A 23,902-nucleotide genomic window follows, 5' to 3' on the forward strand; every position below is an offset into this window, starting at 1 on the left:
GAACCCTCACCCCCTCCCAGTCTAGCGGCCTTCACGCCGCTCAGGTTGGGGGATGGGGTCTTAGGGCTTCAGTTCCCCTCCCAGTTCTCTCCCCCTTGAGCTCTTCACTCTCCCACGCGTGTCTGCGTATCCGCGTGGGAGACAAGATATACACCCTCCTGCATTTCCAGGGCCCCCACTCCAAATCTACCGCAGGATCAAAACGGGTGGGACCACAAGAGGAGAAGGAAGGAAATGGGGCCCCACTCGTGGCCGTGCAGGCGACGCTCCAGGCTCCAGGAGTCCCCTGCCACCGCCGCCCCCACCACTACCCGCCCCGGCCTGCACGGCGCGGGGCCCGATGGGGGAGGGGCCGGGAGTGGGGAGGGGGCCACATCTAAGCCAATTTTGATTTCGCCTATAATGAGTGCCGGGCGAAGGCTGGAGAAGGCCTCTGGAACTTTAAATAAGAAAAACGTTGCTAATGCTATAATAGAAGGGGGAAGTCGGAGGGCTGGGATTGCGTGGCTCTGAGCCCCCCTTTTCGGAGGCGGCTTTTCTTATTCAAAACAGGCCCACAATGGGCTTCACAGTGCGCCTCGCCACGGCCCCATCTGACGAGCGGCCATTCATCAGGCCGGCTGGCCTATCAATGACATTGCTCCCATCGGGGCTCCTATAAAATGATGCTTTTTCCCATGAAACATCCGCAAACATTTTGACGGGTTTGGCTTTGCCCGGCTGGATTACTGAGTGTCCCCTCGCTCGCTCACTCTTGCTCTCTCCCCCTTCTCCCAGCTCTCTCCCTTCTCTCTCTCCTCTTTTCTTCTTTCTCTTTTCTTTCCTCTTCTTTCTCTTTTCCTTTCCTCTTTTATCCTTTTGCCCTCTCACTTTCTGCGTCTCTCTCTTCTCCCCTCCCTCACTCCCTTCCTCCCTGGGCATCTCTAGCACAGGGGATCCCCAAACATCAGGACTTTTGGGGGGCGCCTGTGCTGTCCATGGGAAGAGCATGCATTGTGGGTTATTGGAGGAACCCGACATGGATTCCACAGGTTAGTCCTACTGGTGGGGGGTGGGGGGAGACATTGGGAGGGAAGGAGAAGGGAGAAGGGGAACTTTAGAAAGAGTTGTAAAAAGTTCCGACGAGTCAACTTGACAGTGGAATCCCAAGAAATAACGGAGAGCTTGCAGAAGTTTTCAATCCGATGCGATGTGTGTAAGTGGATGTCTGGAAGTGTGTGTGTGTAAGCGTGTGTTTGTGTGTGCAAGTGTGTGTGCGTGCGCGCGCGCTAAGGAGCGCGCTTTCACTTGTCCTGGACACAAAGTTACGTAAAGATGCGCTGACTTGAGGCGAGCTCCAGGTGCCACTTGCAAAAACTTTGCGAAAGGACTGCCCCATCCCGGGCTCGGGTCCTCCCTCGGTTTGGGAGCCCCGAAATAGCGGTGCGCTCAGAGTCTAGTGGCGAGGGCCGGGAAGCCGAGCGGAACGCCCAGAGGCGGGGGAGGGTGACGGCTTCGCACTGAGCCTGGGAGGTGGGGACCAAGGCTGGCGGAGACGCGCAGCTGGAGGGAGTGGCGGCGGCGAGCCTGGTGGTCCCGGGGAATCCGCCACAGCGGGAGGTGGGAGCCCAGCGCTGTCCGAGGCGGGCTGCAGCCTTTCTGTCGGGTAGGGGCACCCAACAACGCGCTCCACTCCGTGGCTGTAATCTTGTTGGAGAGAGAGGGCAGGACGCAGAGCGGCTGGCGATGGGGTGTGCAAACTGTTTTGCAGTTCAGGAGCTGTTGGTGACGGGCATCAGGTTTTGGGGTCACCGCGGTCCATACAACAGAGGAAGCCAAAGAATGTCTTACAACGAAAATGCCCGCCGTCTCTGTTCTTTCTCCAGTAGTCTTCGCCACCTCCCACTCCCAGCACCTTTGAAGAGCAGCCAAACTTCTAGATCTGAGTTACGCCATGTCCTTTCCAGGTGGAAGTTCTCTCAAAATTCACCCGTTCCCCCAGGCGCAGTCTCCCAACCACGCCACTCCTATTCGGGTTCGGCTGCAGACTCGGGGTTTCTGGGGGTGATTGGGTCGGGGAGAGGCAGAAATAGGGCGGTGGGCGCAGCCTGCACCTAGGAAGCAGCTTGACTCTAAGTTTGGGATAGTGCCCGGGAACATCCGCTTCGGGCACTGGAGCGCGGAGCAACAAGTGCCTTCCAGCCTCAGCCGTCTTCTACAGACAGGGTTCTTCCTAGAACAAGTAAACAAACGCCACATGAATGTCTCCCACCTCCACCCCCAGGCAGGCTGGATATGGATGTGGGGTAGGGGCTGGAGTCACCTGGCTATCGCCCCAGATGGTTTTTTCTCGGTCCCTGCAGAAATATGTAAGGCCTCTCCTGTTTCTGCTGAGGCCCTGGTGGCCCAGACACCCGGCTCCTCTGGCCAGGAAGGATATTCGGTTTTCCAGGATAGTTGTCTATTTCTGGTCGCTAGAGTCAAGGCCCTCCCCGATTGCACTGCCCTGGCTGGGTGTCAGCCCCTAGGGAGTCTTCCTCCTTCCTATACCCGATGACAAACGAAAGCAAGGAAAGGGGTCGCCTGCCGCGCGTGCCCCTGCCGGGATGTGGCAGGCCCTACCGGGGTCTCCTCCGTTGGCGGTAAAGCAGGCGCCCAGAGAGAAAAGAGCCTTTCCCCTATATTTTCATCTCAAGTGCTGCACCACTCCGCACCTCCTGAGTACCCATCGTTAAAGCAGAATGTTCTTAACAAAATTAAAACCACTTCTGCAGAGTTTGCGGCCAAGCATTTTTGAACGGCCCACGCCAGGACTTGGGGTCCGCATACCCCAACCTGCCGTGGCCCAGCTGAGGTTTTTAGCCACCCCCGCCACACGACTGGAGCCCCTTGGTACTTCTGAGGAGGTCTGTGGGGCTGTGGATGCACCGTTTTCTGTCCTCGATGGTGGTCGTGGGGGCTCTGGTCACCTCCACCTCTAACTGCAAACACTCCAAACGGGTTCTGAAACCAAAGTCCTTTCTCTACCCCACTTCTCCCCCTTTGGTATATCTGAAATATTCCTAGGTCGCCATCCTGAACTCAAAATCAAAAGTTTTGGTAAATGGCAGCATGAAGAAATGACACGACGCGCACCAGGTGACATTTCACTCGGACTTGCAAAACCTACAAAAAGGGAAGTGCGGCTCGGAGCGGTCCGGTCCAGGAGGCTTCCCTCACCTCCCTTCCAGAGAATTTAATCCAATTAGCTTTTTTTCTGAGTCTCTCTTGTTATGTAAAGGTCCTTTCTCCTTGGCTTGAGAAGACTTGCGCTCCATGGAGCAGTTCGATTCTGCTCCTTTTATATAAGATTGCGGGCGACCAGAACCAAGAATATTATTGTTATCATTTCATTCCAAAAGGGCTTGAACAACCGACTCACAGCAAGTGCTAGGACGAAGTCGGAAGCGTCCGGGATCAGAGGCCGCCGAGCCAGGCCACCATCCCTTACTCTTAAAAAGAAAATCCCCGCGAAGTGCTTGGGCCTGAGAGAACAGTTTTGTAGGGGCCGAGGCTCTAGTGGCCTGCTTTGGGGCCACTTCAGGGTGACCTGAGGAAACGCGCCCCTTTGTTCCACACACCGAGCCAGTAATATATTCCTCGGGTTTTTCCAAAATACTCAACAAGTGTGGGGCTAAGACAATGGCACCGTCGGGGGAAGCCGGGCAGCCGGCGCGCGCCTCATGGGCCCTCGGCTTGCTTGCCGCGGAGTCTGACAAAGCAAAGCCCCTAGGGCTCGGGGCGACTCTGGCCTGGCCGCGGGGCTCTGGCAGGTGGCAGAGGCAGCAGGCGCGCGCAGGGATAGTGGACGTACTGTCCGCCCGTGCGCGCTTTGCAGTTAGCGCAGGCGCGCGTCCCACTCGGCCAGCGCAGCGCAACAGTGGTTCCTGAACCCCCCATGGCCCGACCTTCCCACGCGGGCTGCAGCCAGCAGCTCGGGGTTTGTGGCGGTACGGTCCAGTTGGGGCTGCCCTACCCAGGCAAGCGTTCCTCAGTTACTCAAGATACGCGGAAATTCGAGAACGAGAGGGGAAAGTGGGTAGAATTTTGGGCCACTAAGAACTTGAAGAGTGGGCCGGGGCCAGGTTGGTCGCCTACGCAACAGAAGAATCATTTCTTGTTAAACGGGATGGCGCGTTAGAGAGAGGCACTGCCAAGCTCAAACTGGAAACTTATGCCTCTACCCACTTTCCGCCCTCACCTCCAGAACCCAGAGCTGGGGAGGCCAAAGTACTCCTGCAGCCAAAGTTTAGTCCCCCAGGCCGCGTCTGTGGGAGGGCACGGTAGTCTACAGGCCTCCGACTCAGCACAAGGCCTGGCCTGGCTCCCTGGGCCCCGAGGTAAGGACGTCCAGTGACCTTGGTGGGGTGCCCACCGGGCAGAGCTTGCCCTGCAGGGAAAGGGTCCGGGCTTCCTCCAACCTTCCCCAGGAGCAGCCCTGGGGAGGGAGCCGCCTTCTTCGGCCCAGGGAACTAGTCTGCGAGCTCGAGGGAACAAGGGATCGGAGGTCTGAGCCTTGCTCTTGAGCCCAAATCTGTCTCGCTCTTCCCGGGGGGTGTGTGTGTATGCGCGGGCGAGGGGGACATGCGCACCCCCACCCCTGCCACCTGCTAAGCGCCGGAATCTGAGTTTGGCAGCTGGATCAAGTGAGAGCTGCGTGGTACCGGGGTTCCTGGGCCCGGTGGCTGCAGTCCTTGCTGGCGCGGACGCCGCACGCAGGCCAAGTTCCCCGAGCCCCGGACGCTGCACGCGACTCCGCTCGGCGGCCTGAGACAGAGCGCTTTCCTACCCGGCCTGCAGGACCCAGAGACTCAGAAAAGTTTGCAGGGCGGCTCGGCCGCTCGGGCCTGGGATTTCCATGGCCGCGCCCGCCCCTCTCCCCAGCGCGTCGCCATGGAGACTGCTGGAAGTTGGTGGTGGAAAACAGACCCGGCGCAAAGCAAAATATTATGAGTGCAATTGGGGTGACTTCAGGGGGCGGGGGACCGGAGGGCATGAGCGGGAGCCAGAGGCAGAGGCGGACAACAAAGGGCCGAGTGCGAGGAGGAGAGAGGAGTTTGCACGGGGGCCTCCCTGCCGCTGTGTGAGTGCTGGACCATCCTGCTTCCCAGAGGCGCCGAGGTCTCTAATTTCTCTCCAGCGGCTACACCTTTTCCCAGCCCGCTCTGAGCCCTTGCTCCCACCCCTCCTCTCCGGGTTCTCTTCCAGCCTCCCTCCCCGTCCCGAGGTTAGGCGCCAGCTGGGCAGTGCGCCCGCCTCCCCAAGAGCCACAGGCTCACCAACGTGAAAGCTTCTGGCTTTTCTTCCCCACGACCCGTGGGTCGCCCAGGATGAATTTCTCACCCCCGTTCTCAAACCGGATCTGAAGGGGTGGTGGGTTAGGATAAGGCGTGAAAGAAAAGAGAAGGAGGTGCCTGACCAGAAATCTTGGGGGTGGGGAAAGTGCAGAGAGGAGATCCTATCTGTTCTTCCTTTTTACAGTGGGAAACGCGCTATGATTCCCACTTAGCCACTTGTAATGTGACTTGTAATGTGAATGTTCATCTTCTAGCCTTTCCAAGATTATGTTTTCATTGCCTGTAAAATGAAGGGTTAGGGATTAATTTGAGATTCTCTGACAAGTTAGACTTATCCCTCTATTTCTTGGGCTTTACTATAGAATCCAGGAAGCAATATGTGGGCTGGTCACCACTATCTGAACTATGACCCACTGCATGATTAGTGAATCTCTCCTCAGACTAATGATATACTAGGATATTTTGGGGAGTCATTTGGGATTGTAAGAATCAAGAACCTTGAATAACTACTTTTAAAAGGCCCATAATTTCCTTTCTCAATGCCGCCTGCTGTGCTTTCCTTAAGTCTTTGCCCAACTCCCTGCATCCCAAAAGGATTTACTAAAAGACACTAGATTTTATGGGGCTGTATCCAATGTCAATTTAAGGAACACCGAAATGCTTTTAGATAATGAAGCCAGCATCACAGCCCCTCACATGTATTGGAGAGGAATACACACTGGCCAATGTGTTAAAATGCTGCTATCAAAGGAAAACCAGACACTACCTTCATTGCTCAAGCTTTTAGAAAGAGGTGAATCTCTTTTCACACCTAGGCACCCCTCCTGATGACAATTTGGGCAAAAGAACCTTTCCCCTTTCCCAGAGACCTGTTGCCTCATTTATAAATGAATGGGTTAGATGTAAAAATCACTATGATCTATCTAAAATTCTACCACTCAGTTATATGCCTGAGTCCATGTGTCCTCTGATGCATATATGAAATCTTCTGGGTACTTTATTTACAAAGTAGTTATATGGATATTGATCCTTGCAAGTGCTCCATGAGAGAGGTGTTATCGTGAAGCATAGGATTTCTCTTTCATTTGCACTGGTGTCTTTGCCAAAAAGGCTGAGAAGGTGTAAAATGGGGACATCACAAGTTGGGATGCCAGACAGTCAGATCTCCACTTCCACAGGCCTCTACGAGCCCACCCCACAAGTCCTTACCAGTCACTTGGGACACTCTTCAGCTGCCCTTCCAAAGGCCCTCAGGCTCTGTAGGATGGAAAAGGTGGGAGGAATCTCCAATGTTGTTTTTACCCCTTCTGCTCTAGTTTAGATATTTGCAATTTTATTAATGGTTAAGGGAGAGAGAATGAACTCAAAGACATTATTTGGAAGTGTCAGGTAAAAGTAAAAAAGGAAGGCTTTAGGTTTTATTCAGTCTCACTTCCTGAGTACCTATCGGGTGGCAGACCCTAAAGAAGAACAAGGTCATAGTCCCTACTGTCAAGGACTTCAGAATGTATTTGATGAGAGACTGTGTGGATACTGCTGAGGGTGGTGAGCATTACAAGGGACATAAACATAGAATCTTTTGGGAGCCTGGCTGAAAGGAGGCTCTCTCTTGTTGAGTACTCACCATGTGTCCACCCTGTAACAGGCACTTTTTCACACATTAGCCATTTAAGCCTTACCACAACTCTGCATGGTCCCTTTTTAGGATGAAAGGGGGCCTGGAACTTGCCCAACGTACCTGGCAGCGCTGGATTGGAAAGCAGGCTAGGAAACTCCGGTTCCTTCTCTTCACCTCGCCCACCTCATGAGGACGACCTGGGTTTGGCTGTGACTCTGGCCTTTAGTGAAATTAGAATCCCACTTGGTGGGAAGGGGAACATGTAGATGAGAGTGGAGAATCATGCAATGCTTCCTTGGGCTCTGGAGAAAACTCCTCTGAAGGAATCATGTGATTCTGAATTTAAAGAGGATTTTAAATTACAGCAGCAATGGGAAGGCAGTGTATCGTAGCTGCTGGGTACAGATTTTGGACATAGACCAGTCTTGGCTTTCCTCATTCATTCATTCATTCATGCAAGAAAACTATGTGTCTCCTACGTGCCCAGCACTCTAACTAGATTCTGGGCTTCACATAAATGTTGCCCCTTTGCTCTAGAGCATGAGTTCTATATAGACGAATAAGTAAACACAAAAGTAGATCATTTCAGCAAGGGATAAGCAATCTGAAGAAGAAAACCTATCTGGAATAATAAAGCCAGAGCACGGTGGTGGGAAGGTTGCTATCTTTCACAGGGTGGCTCTGCCAAATAAAGCCTTGAGCATTTGTTCTGGAAGCTTAATATTGCGGAGCCTCAGTTTTCTTATGGGGCAGCTGAAAGGCCTGTAGTGAATGTGAAATGTGACGGTGGTAATAGATAACATATATTCAATACTTACTATGTCTTCACTTTCCTAAGCATTTTAATTTAAATACATTATCTATGTCATGCTCACAACAGCCCCATCAAGAAGAAACTGTTATTCTTTACAGTTTAAATGGAGAAACCAATGGGATAAAGGCAAGAGCAGAGCTAGAAGCTGTCACGTTCAATGAGTTTCTGAGTCTTAGAAACTAGGCTGGCAGGGCATACCTTGATTGCATGGGAAGCAAGATCATGCTTGTTGTGTGTGCCTAGCTTCCCTGAGGCAGAATGTAAGAAAGACACCAAGCTTTTCATTTGTATTTTAAAAACTAATGTTTATTAAATGCTTTTCATATACCAGGCAGGTGCCAAGTGCTCTAGATACATTCTTAGTTGTATTTTTAAAAATAAATGTTACGGGCCAGGCACGGTGGCATGCATCTATAGTCCCAGATACTCTGGAGGCTGAGGCAAGAGGATCACTTGAGCCCAGGAGTTTGAGGCTGTAGCGCTCTATGATCGTGCCTGTGAATAGCCTCTGCACTCCAGCCTGGGCAACATAGCAAGACCCTGTCTCTAAAATATATATGTGTGTTTGTGTGTGTGTGTTGAGTATTATTATCTACCTCATTTTATGCAAATGAGAAACTGTGGCAGAGAAAGGATATCCATGAGAGGGATAAGTAGCAGAACCAGGATTTGAGTGGAAGATTTACAACTAAATCTGTCTGGTTCCAAATCCACACTCTTAGTCATGAAGCTGTACTGACCACCTCTTCTTTTTTGTTTTTATGAGGGAGGGTGGTGGTAGACAGAATATCCAGTGAAACATATAGCATTTTAGCAAAAGGAAAGAACTTGCTATTCTTTCCTTACATGAAGGTGTGAAAATAGTTCTTTAAACTGTGGAGACAAAATTGTAAATTGTTGTTGACAAAAATAGATACATAAGTAAAGCATTCATCTCTCTCCTGTGAAATGTACTTTCATCTTCTTTGGGATTCACTTGAAGTTCGGTTAACATTTGCTTTGTCTCTGAGAATGTCAAGGCTTTATTCATGCTCACATACAGACATACACCAGTAAGAATAATCAAAGAGGCAAAAGCCATTAAGTAATATGATAATATTATGTAGCCTTCAGGTAATTGAACACACAATATATTGCATCTGGAAGTCATTCACGGGCATGTGTTAAAATAAGACTTCAGGTGTACGTAGTGTGACAGTGAAAAGAACATGGGCTTAGCGATCAGACAGACCAAGGTTTAAATCCTAGCTCAGTCACTTTCTAGCTGTGTGACCCAAGGCAAATTACCTCATGTCTCTGAGTCTCAGTTTCCTTCTGTGTGAAAACATCTACTCCCCACCTTCGAGGGTTGTTATGAAAATTCAATGGGATTGTACATGTTAAGTATTTAATTTAATGCCTGGCTCCTAGAAATTGCTCAGTAAATGGCAGGCATTATTGTTATTATTATTAAAAATAACTATCTGACCTTTCTGTGCCCGATTCTAGGTGTCTAGTTGGAAAAGGCGGATAAGAACACTGAAAAAAATTTAGACTGTTTCAGCATATCTAGATGTGCTCTGTACTCTGTAGACACAATTTCTGTTTTAATGTCAAGGTAAATCATTCTTTTTTAAAGGTTTTAGACGGAAGGTTTAATTTCATTTTCATTTCTTTACCATTTTATGTGTTCCTGTTTGCCATGATTTCATCTTTGTGTTTTCCAGCCTGTTAAAGGAAGTGGAAAATGTGTCTTTGTAAAGGCAACACCTGTTGGCTTGAATGGAAATCCTGGGAGGGAGCTCCGTGGAGCACTTAGAGACCACGACATGTGTTACACATCCCTGGTGGAGGCCCCTCCACCACTCCTGATGCTCTTCCGGTCCTGGAATGTGGTGGCCCACATTCTTCACTCCCCTTTTCCTCTCCACCCCCTCACCCCTTATGCATGTACACATCACTCTCTTAAAGACTGAATCATTTTACACTTGGTTTTCAGGAAGTGGAAAACTCGGTTTGAAAGGAGCCATTCTCTGAAACTCATTTTAGCAGGATACAGAGAGTTTGGTTCTTTTGCCTTTCTTGCAAATAGATTTTTTTAATGTGAGGATAAAATATCTATTTGTTCTGTTTCTGTCTTTATAATTTGGTTTTTACCTACATGGTGGTTTTTGAGTTCTTAAAACGTTAGAGAGAAAAAGATCGTAAAAAGCAGAAAAGAGTGAAATGCAGCCATTTTGCTTTCAGTTGAATCTGGTCCAAATTTAGGCAACTAGGGCTGGATTGGCCTGTGCCAGTAGATTATGTGGTTTCTGTGGTGTCAGATGAGACCCTCAGAGCAGGAACACTTTGAAATACGTGCATAGCTTCCACTTTCGTGGTTGGTTATTCCCCAGTAAAACATAAAAGCAAAATCTTCCTCTGAGCAATCAATAATCATTAGTAGGCGGGTGAACCTGGACGTGTTGGATTTGTATTGTTGTGGTTGTTTTGTTTTAATTTAAAAGGATCATGAGAAAGCCTTTGAAAAGGCTGCAACCCAGTGAAGGTTAGTTGGTGCTTTGTGTCCTGTGTGTTTTCCAACTACCCATTAGTGCGAAAGGTCAGTGTTTAGACCAGCATTTTTATTTAATCAGAATAGAGTATTTCCACTTCTTAAGCACTGATTCCTTGAATCTGTCATGTTGGCAAAAATGCACTATCAGTCAACACAAGTGAACTAGTCCTTGAACTAGATTTTGACTGGTCATTTGAATAATCTAAAGAGTGATTAGTGATTGCTAATTACATCAGCATCTAAATTTTGAGGCACAAATAAATGCATTTTGTGAAGAACATTTTGCCGGTGCATTTGTTTTGAATCTTGATACTGCCATGAAGTCATCACAAGTTACATTAGACTTTTGAAGAAGGGAGTGTTTTTTTGAATGTTACAATTATAGAATCAATAATTTTTAAAAACTGAGCATGAGAGACATTTTTGAGTTCCACATCATCTTTTTCTGAGTGATTAGTCTAAATTTGGGGAGTTTATGCATATAATGTATTTATAATTTGTGGACTGAATCTAAATGCTCATGAGTAGGTCAAGGTTCTATTGAGGTTACTAGGATTTTATGAAGTTCCAGAATTAGGCCCATGGCGTAAACTCAAACCTATTTTTTGATGGAATTGATCTATTACTTTAAACATCCTGCCAAGTTGTCTTCACGGTGTTTAGTTCCACTGCTGATAATAAATCTAGGATGAGGGAAGAATTAGGGCACCTGTATAAAGTTCTTTGCTCCACCAAAAAGAAAATCAACTAATTTGGTATCGTCCTTATGCGACTACTGCACAGGCTAAAATTTCTGTTTCTAGGAGTCTTATTTCTTTTACTTGCTGACTCCTTTTTCAAAAGCAAAATAGTTTCTCCACGTAGCATTCTTTGACATCATAGCAAATAAATAAGTCTGACTCAGACAGCTCTGGGAGTTTACAAGGAAGAAAGATTCCAGAGGGCTTGAGCCCCTCAGTTAAAACGCTAAAACTTTTAAGCATTGGAAAGAAGATTTCTAAAGCGTTGAGCGGTTGTTGTGAGAGGGCCTTTGGTCTCCATGAACTTTTATTTTCAACTCAGTGGGCAGAGTTTTTGAGGTTGCTTTGGTTTGGGTAGGGGACCTTTTCAGAAATGCCAGGCTTTTAGAAAAAACACAGCTTTTCTTCTAATCAAGCCTCCGTTTTAAAGTTTGAAAACTTTGGTGTGATTAGAAGAATGAATTATTTCTCTGCTTCGTTGGGGTTTCCTCTGGGTACCCAGGCTGCAGGGCATTCTCCGCTTCGGCTACCTCACAGGGCACAGCCGAGGAGGTGCTGGGGCTGCCAGAGCTGCGAGCCCAGACCTTGCCCCCCCAGGCACCAGGCAGGCCTCGCTCAAGGCTGGCTGAGCCTCGAGCACCACCTGGAAAACCTGCAGAGCAGAGAAGTCCGGAGGGATCCAAGCCAAGAAGGACCTAAAAAAGGATTCCCTTTTGCTCCTGTGTTCTGTTCAAAGTTCTTCTTGGTATTGAGAGGAATTTAAAAAAAGAAATGGGCCAGGCACGGTGGCTCATGCCTATAATCCCAGCACTTTGGGAGGCCGAGGCAGGAGGATCACTTGAGCTCAAAAGTTCAGGGCCAGCCTGAGCAACATAGTGACACCCCGTCTCTACAAAATGTAAAAAAATAGCTGAGTGTGATGGTGTGTGCCTGTAGTTCCAGCTACTTGGGGAGCTGATGCAGGAGGATCACTTGAGCCTAGGAGTTCAAGACTGCAGTGAGCTATGATCAGACCACTGTACTCCAGCCTGGACAACAGAGTGAGACCCTGTCTCTAAAAAAAAAAAAAAGAAAAGAAAGAAAGAAAGAAATGAAAACACCAAAGCTGTACAATTGTATATCCTTACCTGAAGATACATAGACCATTTTGAGAAGGAAGGCAGGAAGGAAGGGAGGAAGGTAGGAGGCAAGGAGGGAACTACATTGAAATCATTTTGGCAATTAATGGCAGGCTGACTTAATGAATTCTTTTCAAAATTATTTGCTTCTTCTTTATACAAGTGAGTCCCTGTTTGAAATGGGTTAGCAGATTAATAAAACTTGTAATTTTTTCCAGGCACTGTGCTAAATACATATACATGTTACCTCATTTGATTCTCCTATTGAAGCTATGGTATTATTATCCCCATTTTACAGATGAGGAAACTGAGATCCAGAGAGCCTAGTTAACATGTCCAGGTCAAGCCACTACTGGCAAACCAGGATTTGAACACAGATTATTCTGATTCCAAAACCAGGCAGCCTCCTTGCCTCCTAAAACCCAAAGCTAGAAGGAAGACCTTAGAGATGTACATTTGAGTTCACCTCTCTACTATGTAGAGTTCAAGAGGTCAAGTCATTCCCTAATCGTGTTGGGAGACAGCAGCTCACACTGCAGTTCTTTGGAGCACACTGTCACGGGTGTCAGTGGGTGGTGACTGGCTGCCACAGGTACAGAGATGTGACTTTGGCAGCAGGCTCTTGACTGAGGAGTACGCCCACAGGTGCTCCATCCTGCGGGGGTGCCTTCATGCAACGAGTGCCTTTCATTTCAAATCATTCTCGAAGCTTCTGAGTTCAACCTGGCACCATGGCTGGGCCAGTATCTCCCTGCCTGCCAGTTATAATACTTTGGCAAATTTGCATCTTACACACATCATCAAAGGGCTTCATATCTATTTACTTACAGACATGATTTCACTTAGAACAGGTTCTACATATAAACCTTGCTGTTAAAATTACAGCACCTTGGGCCAAACATGGTGGCTCACTCGTGTAATCCCAGAACTCAGGGAGGCCGAGGAGAGAAGATCACTTGAAGCTAGGAATTTGAGACCAGCCTGGGCAACATAGTGATACCTCATCTCTATGGAAAAAATAAAATAAAATAACAGCACCTGCCATTTGAATAGCATGTAATCACTGATAGAATCATTAACAGGACTCTGGAATCCAGCAGGCTTGGTGAGAATTGGTTTTGCCAGGGGCTGGATTATGAATTTGGCAAATTATGTAACTTCTCTGAACCTCAGTTTGCTTGTCAGCAACATAGGGCTATTCAAGTACCCACCTCCTAGGCATTGTGAGGATTAAATGAAATAATCCTATAAAGGGATCAGCACAGGACTCAATGAACAGAAGGTGCTTTGAGTGCCACTTGCTCCTCCTTGTGGTCCCCTAGTGGCTTCCAAGACCTACCCTCACCCCCAAAACACACACAAGGAGCACACAGGCAAAGAAAACAAAATTTTATAGAATTTGTTCTTCCACTATGTTCAATCTTTTGGCCGGGCGTGGTGGTGCACACCTGTAGTCTCAGCTACTTTATCAGGTTTACCTCATAAACCTTTAAATTGGCATGAACATTCATTCCATTTTCACTTGGAGAAACTGAGGCTCAGTGGGATACAGTCACATGGTTGGTTCGTTGAGTGAGTGTCCTAATTGAGGTTTCTTATGGCCCCAAAGCTAACCCTGCTTTGTTTAAACCAGGCCACCCCCACACCCATTAAAGGCATGTAGTCATAAAGAAAGGTACTGTCCACCCTAGTTTTATGTGTTTACTTGAAGCCTCTTCCTTTGTTTCTCAAGATTTCTACCTGTGTCTTTGTTATCTGTGCTTAGCACAGCGTATAGCATCTACCAGAATGTCTTGCACATAGTCAGTGCTTAATAACTATTTACTTAATATATTAAATCACAAAGGATGTTGCATGTCTTCTCTTACTTTCATTGAAGCCTGGCTCAAGGTCCCATGCAAACAAGTACTTGATGATTGAACTACAGATGAGCTAACACTCTTTGGAGCTCCTACTATGTGCCACACCTGGTCTTGGTGCTTCATTCATTCATTTCTTTCTCTCCCTCCTTTCTGTCCTTTTCTCCACTCCTTATTGATCTGCTATTCTGGGCCAGGCACTGTCCTAAGTGCAGGGAACAGTGGGTGAATAAGGTACGATCAGCTCCTAAGGAGCTTATATTAATATTATTTCTCCTAATCCTCATAATAATCCTCATGGGGTAGATTTTTTTTTAATAGGAAGGAAATTGAAGCCCATGAAGTTAAGTAATTTGTCTAGTGTTGTAGAGTTTACTAGCCAATTATAAGGGGAGGATTAGAATTAAGTGTCTTTCTCACTTCTGAGGCCATGTTCTTTTCTCTGCACCAAGAGATCCGAGAATCAAACAGGAAAAGTGATAACAGGTAGGGACTAAAGTAAGATGCCTTTGAGGTGGGCACGATATAAAAATTATATTAGCTAAGACTTATATGCTTATCATGTAAGCACTTTATATGCCTTATTCACTTAATTCTCATACAAACTCCATGAGATGTTATTGGTACTACCCCCATTTTGCAGATGAAGAAACTGAGGCTCAAGGAGGTTGAGTCACTTACCAAAGGTCACACAGTGAGAAGTCAGCTTTGAACCTAGCATTGCAGCTTCACAATCCATGGTCTTAACTATTACACTGCAACATTGTCATTAAAAGATAAAAGGAAGGAAGGAAGGAAGAAGGGAGGGAGAAAGGGAGGGAAGGGAAAAGGGGAAAAAAGGGCTACTATCAGAACAAGTACCTGGGCGTTATAGTGGTTCCAAGTATCTAGAGCTGGCTCAGGGCTGGGCACTATGCTAAGTGCTTCCCGTGCATTTGTTCACTTAAATCTCATACAATTAAGATGAAATAGGCAGATTATTATCCACATTACACATTAGGGGATGCTGAGGTTTAGAGAAGTCATTGAACTAGTAAGTATTAATAATAAGGCTGGAATTCAGATGATTCATTTGCAGTTCGTCACTAACCTCACCTGCTTACTTTTCTTTTTCCTAGACGACTCTCGGGAAATGATTCAAAAGAAAGAAAAAATGATGTGCACCATGTTGCTCATTAAAATGTTGTTGAAAATAGTTCTATTGAGATGCTCCATAGAACTTTGGGCATCTTTCAAGCAATGATGAATATGTAGACTGTAGTAACAGGGAAAATCTGCATAATAATAGAATGTTAAGAGAAAAAGAAATAGGAATTATATGTCCGCTGGGGTTACAGTTAGCTCACTTACGTGCACGTAGGGACGTGAGACTGCAGGGCAACACAGAAAAAGGAAAAGTAGTTCCCAGGTTAGAAGGGTGGGGTTGTGGGCAAATGTGTTACTCTTTTCAACATTTTAATTTTTTATGTATTAATATTTTTATCTATTTTTGAGATGAGGTCTTACTGCGTTGCCCAGGCTGGAGTGTGGTGGCTACTCACAGGTGTGATCATAGCACACTGCAGCCTTGAACTCCTGGGCTCTAGCCATCGATCCTCCTGCCTCAGCCTCCCAAGTAGCTGGGATTACAAGTGCATGCCACTGCACCCTACTCAACACTTTTAAATGTAATTTCTACAGTAGATTAAGCCAGAAAAGAAAAAAGCATTTTGCCCAAGAAAAGGATGTTTTGATGGTTTATCTGAAAAGTTGAGGCTGCGTTGGATCTGTCTGGGTCCTGTAGCCAGGAGTGCCTGGCTCCTGAGGTTTCAGGGGAATCCACATCCCCTAACCAGGCAGAAGAGGTTAAAAAATAAAACAACGAGAAAAGGCAATGAGGTCAAGAATCAAATAATATCAGATGCTATGCAGAGCGAGTAGCCTTGGCGCCAATAATTATTCTCAGATTTTATGTTTTAATAATATTGTAATTATAGAAATGGAAACCAACAAAAAGCCTGCTGACATTAGATAGTAGTAGGTATGCTCCCCCCCAAAGTCGAAGGGAAATGAAATTTTTATAACCTAGTTATGCACCAATGTACATTAACACTAGTGTTCCCAGGGATATTTTCAGAGCAGAGCTTTTATATTGAATTTATCTTGGACAGGAGATGGCACCGAACACCTTAGGTTTAATTTTTTTTGGTCTCTGGAGACCGTTGATGAGTTCATGATCTTTGAACAAACGGTACAAACGGCATTGCTGCCTCCTCAGAGGATTTCTCATTAATTTTTTTTCTTTGTTCATTACAAATAATGACCCCTTAATTAATCTCTTTGTGCACTTAAGAGTTATATGTTGAATTTTCCTAATGTGAGATAGGGCAGTAGCATTGTTGAGCACCTGTCGTGTTTGGTATTATGTCAGACACAGCTTAGCACTCATGATGGGACTTTAAATCATATATAATTATGAGTATTACAGTGTAGGTTAATGGTTAGGTTCAAGTCAGATTCAAATCCTGGCTCAGCGACTTATGGGCTATGTAATCTTGGGCAAGTCATTGCTAGGATGAGAATGTTGATGACGATGATGGTGCTTGCACTGGGACACCACAGGTTCATCTGCATCACATTGTAATTTGAGACCAGCTGATGAGGAAGAGACCTGGAGATGCTGGTCACACGGATTGGCTGGGGAATGAACACAGCTAACCAGGAAGAGGGCACAGTTCTTATTTTTTCTCATTCACACTTTTCTTTCTTTTTTTCTCTCACTGCGTCCATCCAGTTTAGGCCTCAAAGAATTAGACTATAGTGGCTTCCTACAGAGGGGCACCGTTAAGTCCCCATTTGCCTGTGACAATCCTGGTTTACCCATGTGATCCTGGAAAAATTATAATATTAATAATACTGTTTTTCAATCTGAAAAGTGTCCAGGTTATGATGATAAGTGTGATATGGTCTACTCCATGGCCTCCTGCTTTTGTTCTCTCCCCACAAAGATGTGTTTAGCAGTGCCAGATGGAGCCGCCCACAGAACTGTTTGGCTTATATCCTACTCTACTCAAAAACCTTCAGACATTCCCAACCACCTACTGAATAAAATCCAGACTCCTTAACCCAGCACTGAGTACAGATGCGAGGCTTGAGTGTGTGCATGCCCCATAGCATCTTATAGAGGGCTAGTCAAACAGGATGGTCTCAGTAAACATGTGTTAAATTGTCATCTGAATGAATGTGTGCAGCTGTGCTCAGACTGCTTGTCAATTTTCTTCTCGTAAAAAAAATTTTTAGGATGAGGTCTCACTGTATTGCCCAATCTGGCCTCAAACTCCTGAGCACAAGTGATTCTTCCACCTCAGCCTTCTGAGTAGCTGGGACTACAGCTGTGCACCATTGCACCTGGCTTTTGCTTGTCAGCTTCCTGAATGTATCTCTCTTCTGCCTGCTTCAGGAACTTTGCACATGAACACTTTTCCTCCCTCTTTACCTGATTCACACCCTCTCATTCTTTAGCATCACTTTAATGCTACTTCCACTAAGAAGCTTTCTAAAGCTCCCAGATTAGATCCAGCCTCCCTTTTTATTCTCTCCCATGGTGCTCTTGGTAATTATAATTCTATTTGTGTGATTATTCATGGCTGACTTCCACACTAAACTAACTTTCCATGAAGATGGAGACGGTGTCTGTCTTATCGAGGCTGTACCCCTACTGTGTAGCCAGCCCCTGGCACATGGTACCCCATAAACAGTTGACAAATGAAGAATGGGATGAGTGAATAAAAGTAGGCTACCCTTTCTGAGCCAGTGCATTTCATGTTGCCCATTTAAAGCCTTCCAGTAGCTTCTTAGTGCCTTTGGAATAAATGTGACTTTCTTAGGGTGGTCAGCAAGTCTCTACACACTCTGGGCCCTTCCCAACTTTCTGACCCCATTTCCTGCTGGTCTTCCCCTTTCTGTTCCCCACGCTGCTCTCTGGCTCCTCCTCACACACCCAAGCCCACTCCTGCCTCAGGCCTTTGTACTCCAACGTCACCTCCTCAGAGAGGCCTTCAGTGTCCCCACTATCTGAAACAGCACTCCTGTCCCTCTTTATCCCATCCCATGGCTTTATTTTCTTCCTAGCACTCATTGCTTTCTGAAAGCATCTTCCTGATTTGTCTTTGTCTCCACTGCAGAATATAAGCTCCCCGAGAGCAGGGACCTTGTCTGCCATGTTCATCACTATCTCCTCAGAGCCTGGCAAACAGTAGGCGCTAAGTCAATATCTGGTGACTGAGGGAAGGAATCAAAGCAGAGGCAGGATGGGGCTGCCCCTTTGGAGGCAGCACAGGGCCCCTTCCTGGAACCCAGCGGCCCCTGGGGCAGGGCCTGTGGCATCACCATGGCAACCCACTGACCTGCGTTCCCCTGGAGAGGCCACAGCTGCCAGCTTCCTGGGCCCACTTTCCACACACTCCTGTGTGTCTCCACTGTCAGGGAGCCTGAGGGACAGAGAAAAAGGGCCTGAGAGAGAATGATCAAGAGGAAAGCACACCCCGCGGCTGGGGGTTACAGGGGCAGGCCTCGGCGGCGACGCAGTTCCACTGGTAATGACCAGGCCCCCGGGGAGGGGAGACTGGGACACCCTAGCACCCCAAGAGGGTCCTGGGGCCAGCCCTCTGTTGGTGGCTGGGAGTGTGGCGTGTCAACTCTTTTTATGTAGCGTTTCTAAAGCTGCGAGTTCCTAAAATAGGCCCCAGCACAGTGCCCTGGAAGACTGTTGATACAGAGGATGAATAACACCTTCTATTAAAACCCGGTGACACTTTCTAAGTCAGGCAGCATTGCCTTCAGGTGTTGCATAAGTCAGGACCTCCCTGTTCTCATCCAGTTCTTCAGAAACAAAACTCCTCCACTGCTTAACAACCACGGCTGGTTCCCGGCTGCCCATGGGCTTCCCAGCCTGGTGGGCGAGGCCTTTGCAGTGTGCTCCTAGGACTCTCCCACCTGTCTCCCACCTCTCCTGGGGTTACAGGACAGTGAACTCTTCGCCTTTCCCAGAACCCAGTAGGCCGTTCACAGCTTCATGCCTCTGTCTGTGATGGCATCCCCCGTGTCTGAAATACTCCACTTCCCTCCGTGGTCTAAGCAGGTGCCGAATCCTTTTAGGACCAGCAGAAATGCCACCTCCTCTGTGAAGCAGCTGGGCGCGTTGGAAGCTCCCTCTTTGTGCCCCCACAGTGCCTTATTATAATACCAAATGCAGTCCTGGTTACCTGCTTGCTCAGAAGGCAGTGTGCCTCGGTGAGAGCACACCAGCTTTGAAGTCAGACACTTGACCTGGCTCGGCCACCAACTAGCTGGGTGACTTTACCTAGCTTCTCTGAGTCTCAGTTTCCTCCTTGCGAACTGGAGTGAATAATGTCTCTGCTTCAGCTGTTGTGAGGAGCAGAGATGAGGGATGTGAAGCAGAGTGACCAGCCTGGGAGGGCACTCAACAAAGGCCAGGCGTCACCATTACGCATCTGTCCCCATCACTCGGCTGTGAGTTCCTGGTGCATGGAGACCCTGCCTTCCTCATTTTGCTATGGCCCAGCCCACAAAGCCAAGCACACCAAGTGCTTTACCTGTATTATGTCAGTTAATCTTTGGAGAAATCTGGTAGGTCGGGATTTAGGAAGATTTGGGAACAATCCGAATGCTACATAACTAGTAAGTGACTGGCTGGGATTTGAAATCAAGTTTTTCTAACTGCAAACACCACATTCTTCCAAGCAGGCCTCTGCCTTGTGCTGTTTCCTGTTCTGTCACTCCGCATCAGTCCCCAAGGCTGCCTTGCCATTCCTCAAACAAGTCAAGCATAATCCCGCCTAGGGGCCCTTGTCCTGTGGTCCCGTCTCTCTGAGTCTTGGAATGCCTTGTTCCCTCACTATGCTCAGTCTCTGCTCACAGGCTGTTTCTTCCCATGGGCCTTTCTGGTGGAGGATCCATCATTCTCTGTTCCTTTATCCTACTTTACTTTCTTCATGACAATCATCGCTACCAGCTATGTGCCCAACACTGTTCTAGGCTCCTGGGGACAAGGTATTGAACAATACAGACAAGGTTGTAAGAATTTACATTTTAAGGATGGAGAAAATAAATGATAAAAAAGGAATAAGTAAACAAAATATTTTTAGGTCTTGAGACATTGGTCCACCAGAGATACCCTGCAGTAATACATTGACATCCTGTTGAATAGCTTTTGTCCATCTCTTCTGTTTGAACTTTACATTGAAGGCACCTGGTAATTATATGCAGAATGGATGAATGGATGCATGGAGGATCTACGAGGTCCCTGTCAGTGTGCTCTGTAAGCTTCAAGGATTACCTGGCTTTTGGTACCATCTTAATCAGCTCCTGCTGCCAGATCCATATGTGTTTGTGAATCACCACTCTGAACCATGAGCTGCCTCGGATGTGCTGTATTCCCGACGCAGCTACTTTCTACTTGTTCTTTGCTGCTGCAAAAGGAATCAGCCTCCTAGAAAACCTGATAACCCGATAACTCTGCTCAACCTCATTATATAAGCCTGAATAAATCACTTCAAATTGGGGTTTCCAAATCTTCAATTCAAAGTGAAGAGGCATGAAGATCTGCCTCTAAGGAATGTGTGTTAAACTCCTTGTAAAGTGAAAATCCACAGGCATTTTCTGCATCCTTCTTCCTGCCCGTAATCCCAGATGAGCAGGTGAAGGGATGCTTCACAGCCTAGGAGCCTACACTCACAGCCGTCGGTAAATCCTGGTGGGCATTTAGCATAAGCTTCGTCCTTACTAAAAGATCAGATGATTTTTATGGATCAAAAATGAGGTGACTGGGAATAGGAAGTTATCCAAGTGTGCTTTGAGCTCTCCTTGCCCTATGTCCTGTGCAGTCCCCAGAACACTGTGCCAATATTGCAGCGTTGATCACAGTCTGCCTTGCTTTAGAACCTTTTCTTCAAGCCTAAGTTTCCATATCTATAGAGATATTACAACATACCATATAATATTGTTCTGAAGTTCAATTTAGACAACATATGTGAAAATGCCTTCCACAGTACCTGACACACAGTAGGAACTTAATGTTATTTATTTCTAGGAAGAAAGCAATGCAGTCAACAACACATATTTATTGTTCAACATCTGTGGGGCCAGTCACAGGGCCAGCCATTGGGTACAAGATGGTGAACAAAAATGACAGGGTCCCTCACTCGTGAGCTCGGGGAGTAGCACCTGCCTTGCTTTCTAGACGGTAACTAGAGGGCAGAAGCCAGTCATGTTCATATTTATATCACTCACAGCTTTTCTTTAGCATAGCTTCTTGCCTCTAGAAGGCACAACATAAATGTGTGTTGAATTTTGCTTTATTTGGAAAATTGTCTTTGATGTGTTGTACTTTTTCATGCCTTATGTGGTGAAAAAGAAAATGATTAGGAAATTCTATAGACATGCGAATTTATCTACTTATATGCTATGCATTCTTTGACATGTGTGTCACTAATGTAATATTTATTGAGGCCAGGCTACAGGAAAAACTTTGTAACAGGCACTAGTGGAAAGTCAAAAGAAATAGACTAAAATGGGCTCCATTCCTAAGATGTTGAAGTTCTAAACTGAAAAGCCTGCTATATATGACAAAAGCTGACAAAGAAATATGTAAATTAATTTAGAAAAATGATAATACATAAGTAGAGTTTTAGCAAAAGTTCTAATACAAGGCAGACTGAGAACAATGCTGCAATATTGGTCCTGTGTTCCAGGGTCTGGACAGGACATAGAAGGAGAGAGCTCAGGTCACTCTAGGAGAAAGCACTGTGATTATGACCCGAGCTTGGATGCTGGTCTTTCCTCTGACATTCCAGGTGACTTTGGACAAGTCACCGAATCTCTCTGAGCCTTAGCTTTCTTATATCTATTAATAGCTCCTACCCCTAGGGTTGTAATGAGGATTAAGGATGATGATGTATGTAATGTATTCATACAATGCCTAGACCATAATAAGGGATCAAGGTATGGTGGCCTTTGTTAATATAAAATTATATAATCTATAAATCAATCAGGTAGAAGAACACAGTGTTTTACTCAAAATTCAGTATACCTGTCATTCTAGTCAAGCAATTCTTGACCTCTGCAAGACGAAAATCTGTTGTTAAAAATAATTTTAAAATACATAAAGTTTACTTCAGTTGATGTAAGTAGTGGCCTTCAAGTCATATGAAGCAACCTGACTTGTGGGATATGAGTTGAAGATGCCACTGCTATGGGCCCCATTGGGAAGAAGACAAAGGTCAAAGTGCATCTGTGAATCCAGGACCCGTAGCCTGTTTGGATATTTCAGAGTGTCAGATCCACGTAGTCTGGAATGCAAGACCTTTGAATGCATGAGAACTCCCAAGTGACAGAACAACGGAAGTGATGGTTCTGCCACACTTGCCACTGCTCAGACCACCATCTAAACCCTCGGAGTCTACCCTGGGGGAAGTGAATGTTCACAAAGACCTGGATTAACTAGGAGACATCCAGAAGCAGGTGAACTGAATGGCAAAGAACTGGACAAAATTTCTTCCAAGAAAGAGCTGAAACAGTGGGGTTCTTCGATGGGGTACTTCAACAAGAAATATGGAGACACGATCACTGTCGTTCCCTATGTTGTGTGCCAGCAAGACCAAACTTATTCTGGGATGTCCCAGGGAGCAGAGCTGGGTAGCAGAATGGCTACAGGCATAGGTCGTGGGGTCAGAGAGAACTGACTGGGTGAAATGGGTGAGACGTCTTCTGTCTTTTTTTCATGGCACATCCCACGTTCTCCCTCTTCTGTACCCTTGCTTTCATCTCTCTCTAGCGCGGGGTTGCACAGAGGTGCAGACGTCAGGAGAGTTCTTACTTGAACTCTTGTGGGCAGGTGCTGTGCTCTCTTGGCCTACCTGGTTATTATTGCCAACTCCTCTCCGGAATGTTGCCATGAATTCTTCAGACAGTGTCCCACCAATCCCTGGGGGTTCTCACCTGCAAGAACAGGCCCTTCTAAGGACTCTGATTTTAATACACCTGATCCTGGCTTAGGCAAATGGGTGAGAGTGAGAGTGTTTCCCTCAATTCTTATTTCTAGTGAAAGAGGGGTGGTAGTGTAGGTGTGAGTGTGTGTGCCCACATGCACGTGAGCGTAACTAGGTGTGGATGTTTCTGTCCAGAAAGAGCAGGGGCTGGCCCAAACAATAGACGTAGATTTTGGTGGTATGGCTTGGTGGAGGTAGGAGCTGAAAACTGCAGTAGATGCCATGCAAAATCAGCCATGGCTGTTGCCAGAGAAAATGTGCCAGGACTTGAAAGTGTGGGAAGATCTGAGTGGAGACATTTTGGAGACTCCTGAAAAGGATTCTGGAGATTTGTAATCCTATGTGCTTTTGGATACAGTGTGATGACCAGCACCCCCTTGTGCATCCTAGCTTTGAAAACATGATGAGCTGTTTGTTTCTACATTGTGCATTGGATATCTGAAAGGAGTAACGTCTTAATGTTTTGAATTTCTTGCTCCTCAACATTTCCCTGGAAATACCAGATTTCCATATCCTCTGAACAAGCTGGCCCTTGTTCCTCCCCTTGGATATTTTCCCCTACTTATTTACAATTTTGGAAGCATCTTTTAGAAGAGCAGTTTGTTGGGACATAAGATACAAAACAAAACAAAAATCCAGCATTTCTCCCTGCTGTTGGCATCTGCTTTCCCCTTCTCTGCATAGCTGACTCCTCGCCATGGCTTCTTTTTACAGTATGTAACCTAAGGTGCTCACTAATGATCTTTTCCTCGGCTCTTTGAATTATGAGGAGTCACATTACATAATTCCTTTATGCCTCAGTTGCTTTCTAGGAAAAATAGAGGTTAAAAGCCTTGCTTTAGATAGTTGTTGTGA

General features: G+C 46.6%; 1 protein-coding gene across 2 annotated transcripts in view; it reads left to right on the plus strand.

The window, feature by feature from the left end:
* Positions 1–688: 688 nt before the first annotated feature.
* The window catches only part of RFX4 (regulatory factor X4), a 149,281-nt gene continuing 126,067 nt past the window's right edge, over positions 689–23,902 (plus strand). Inside the window, exon 1 of one of the 2 annotated variants that reach the window (XM_069490057.1) lies at positions 689–1,031. In XM_069490057.1, the coding sequence (XP_069346158.1) occupies positions 989–1,031 (43 nt within the window). In that variant the 5' untranslated portion in view covers positions 689–988. Of the gene's footprint in view, positions 1,032–18,374; positions 18,575–23,902 lie in introns of those variants that run through there. The other variant, XM_069490056.1, reaches the window with a different exon arrangement.

This window comes from Eulemur rufifrons, chromosome 16 (genome assembly GCF_041146395.1).
Source record: "Eulemur rufifrons isolate Redbay chromosome 16, OSU_ERuf_1, whole genome shotgun sequence".
NCBI lineage: Eukaryota > Metazoa > Chordata > Mammalia > Primates > Lemuridae > Eulemur > Eulemur rufifrons.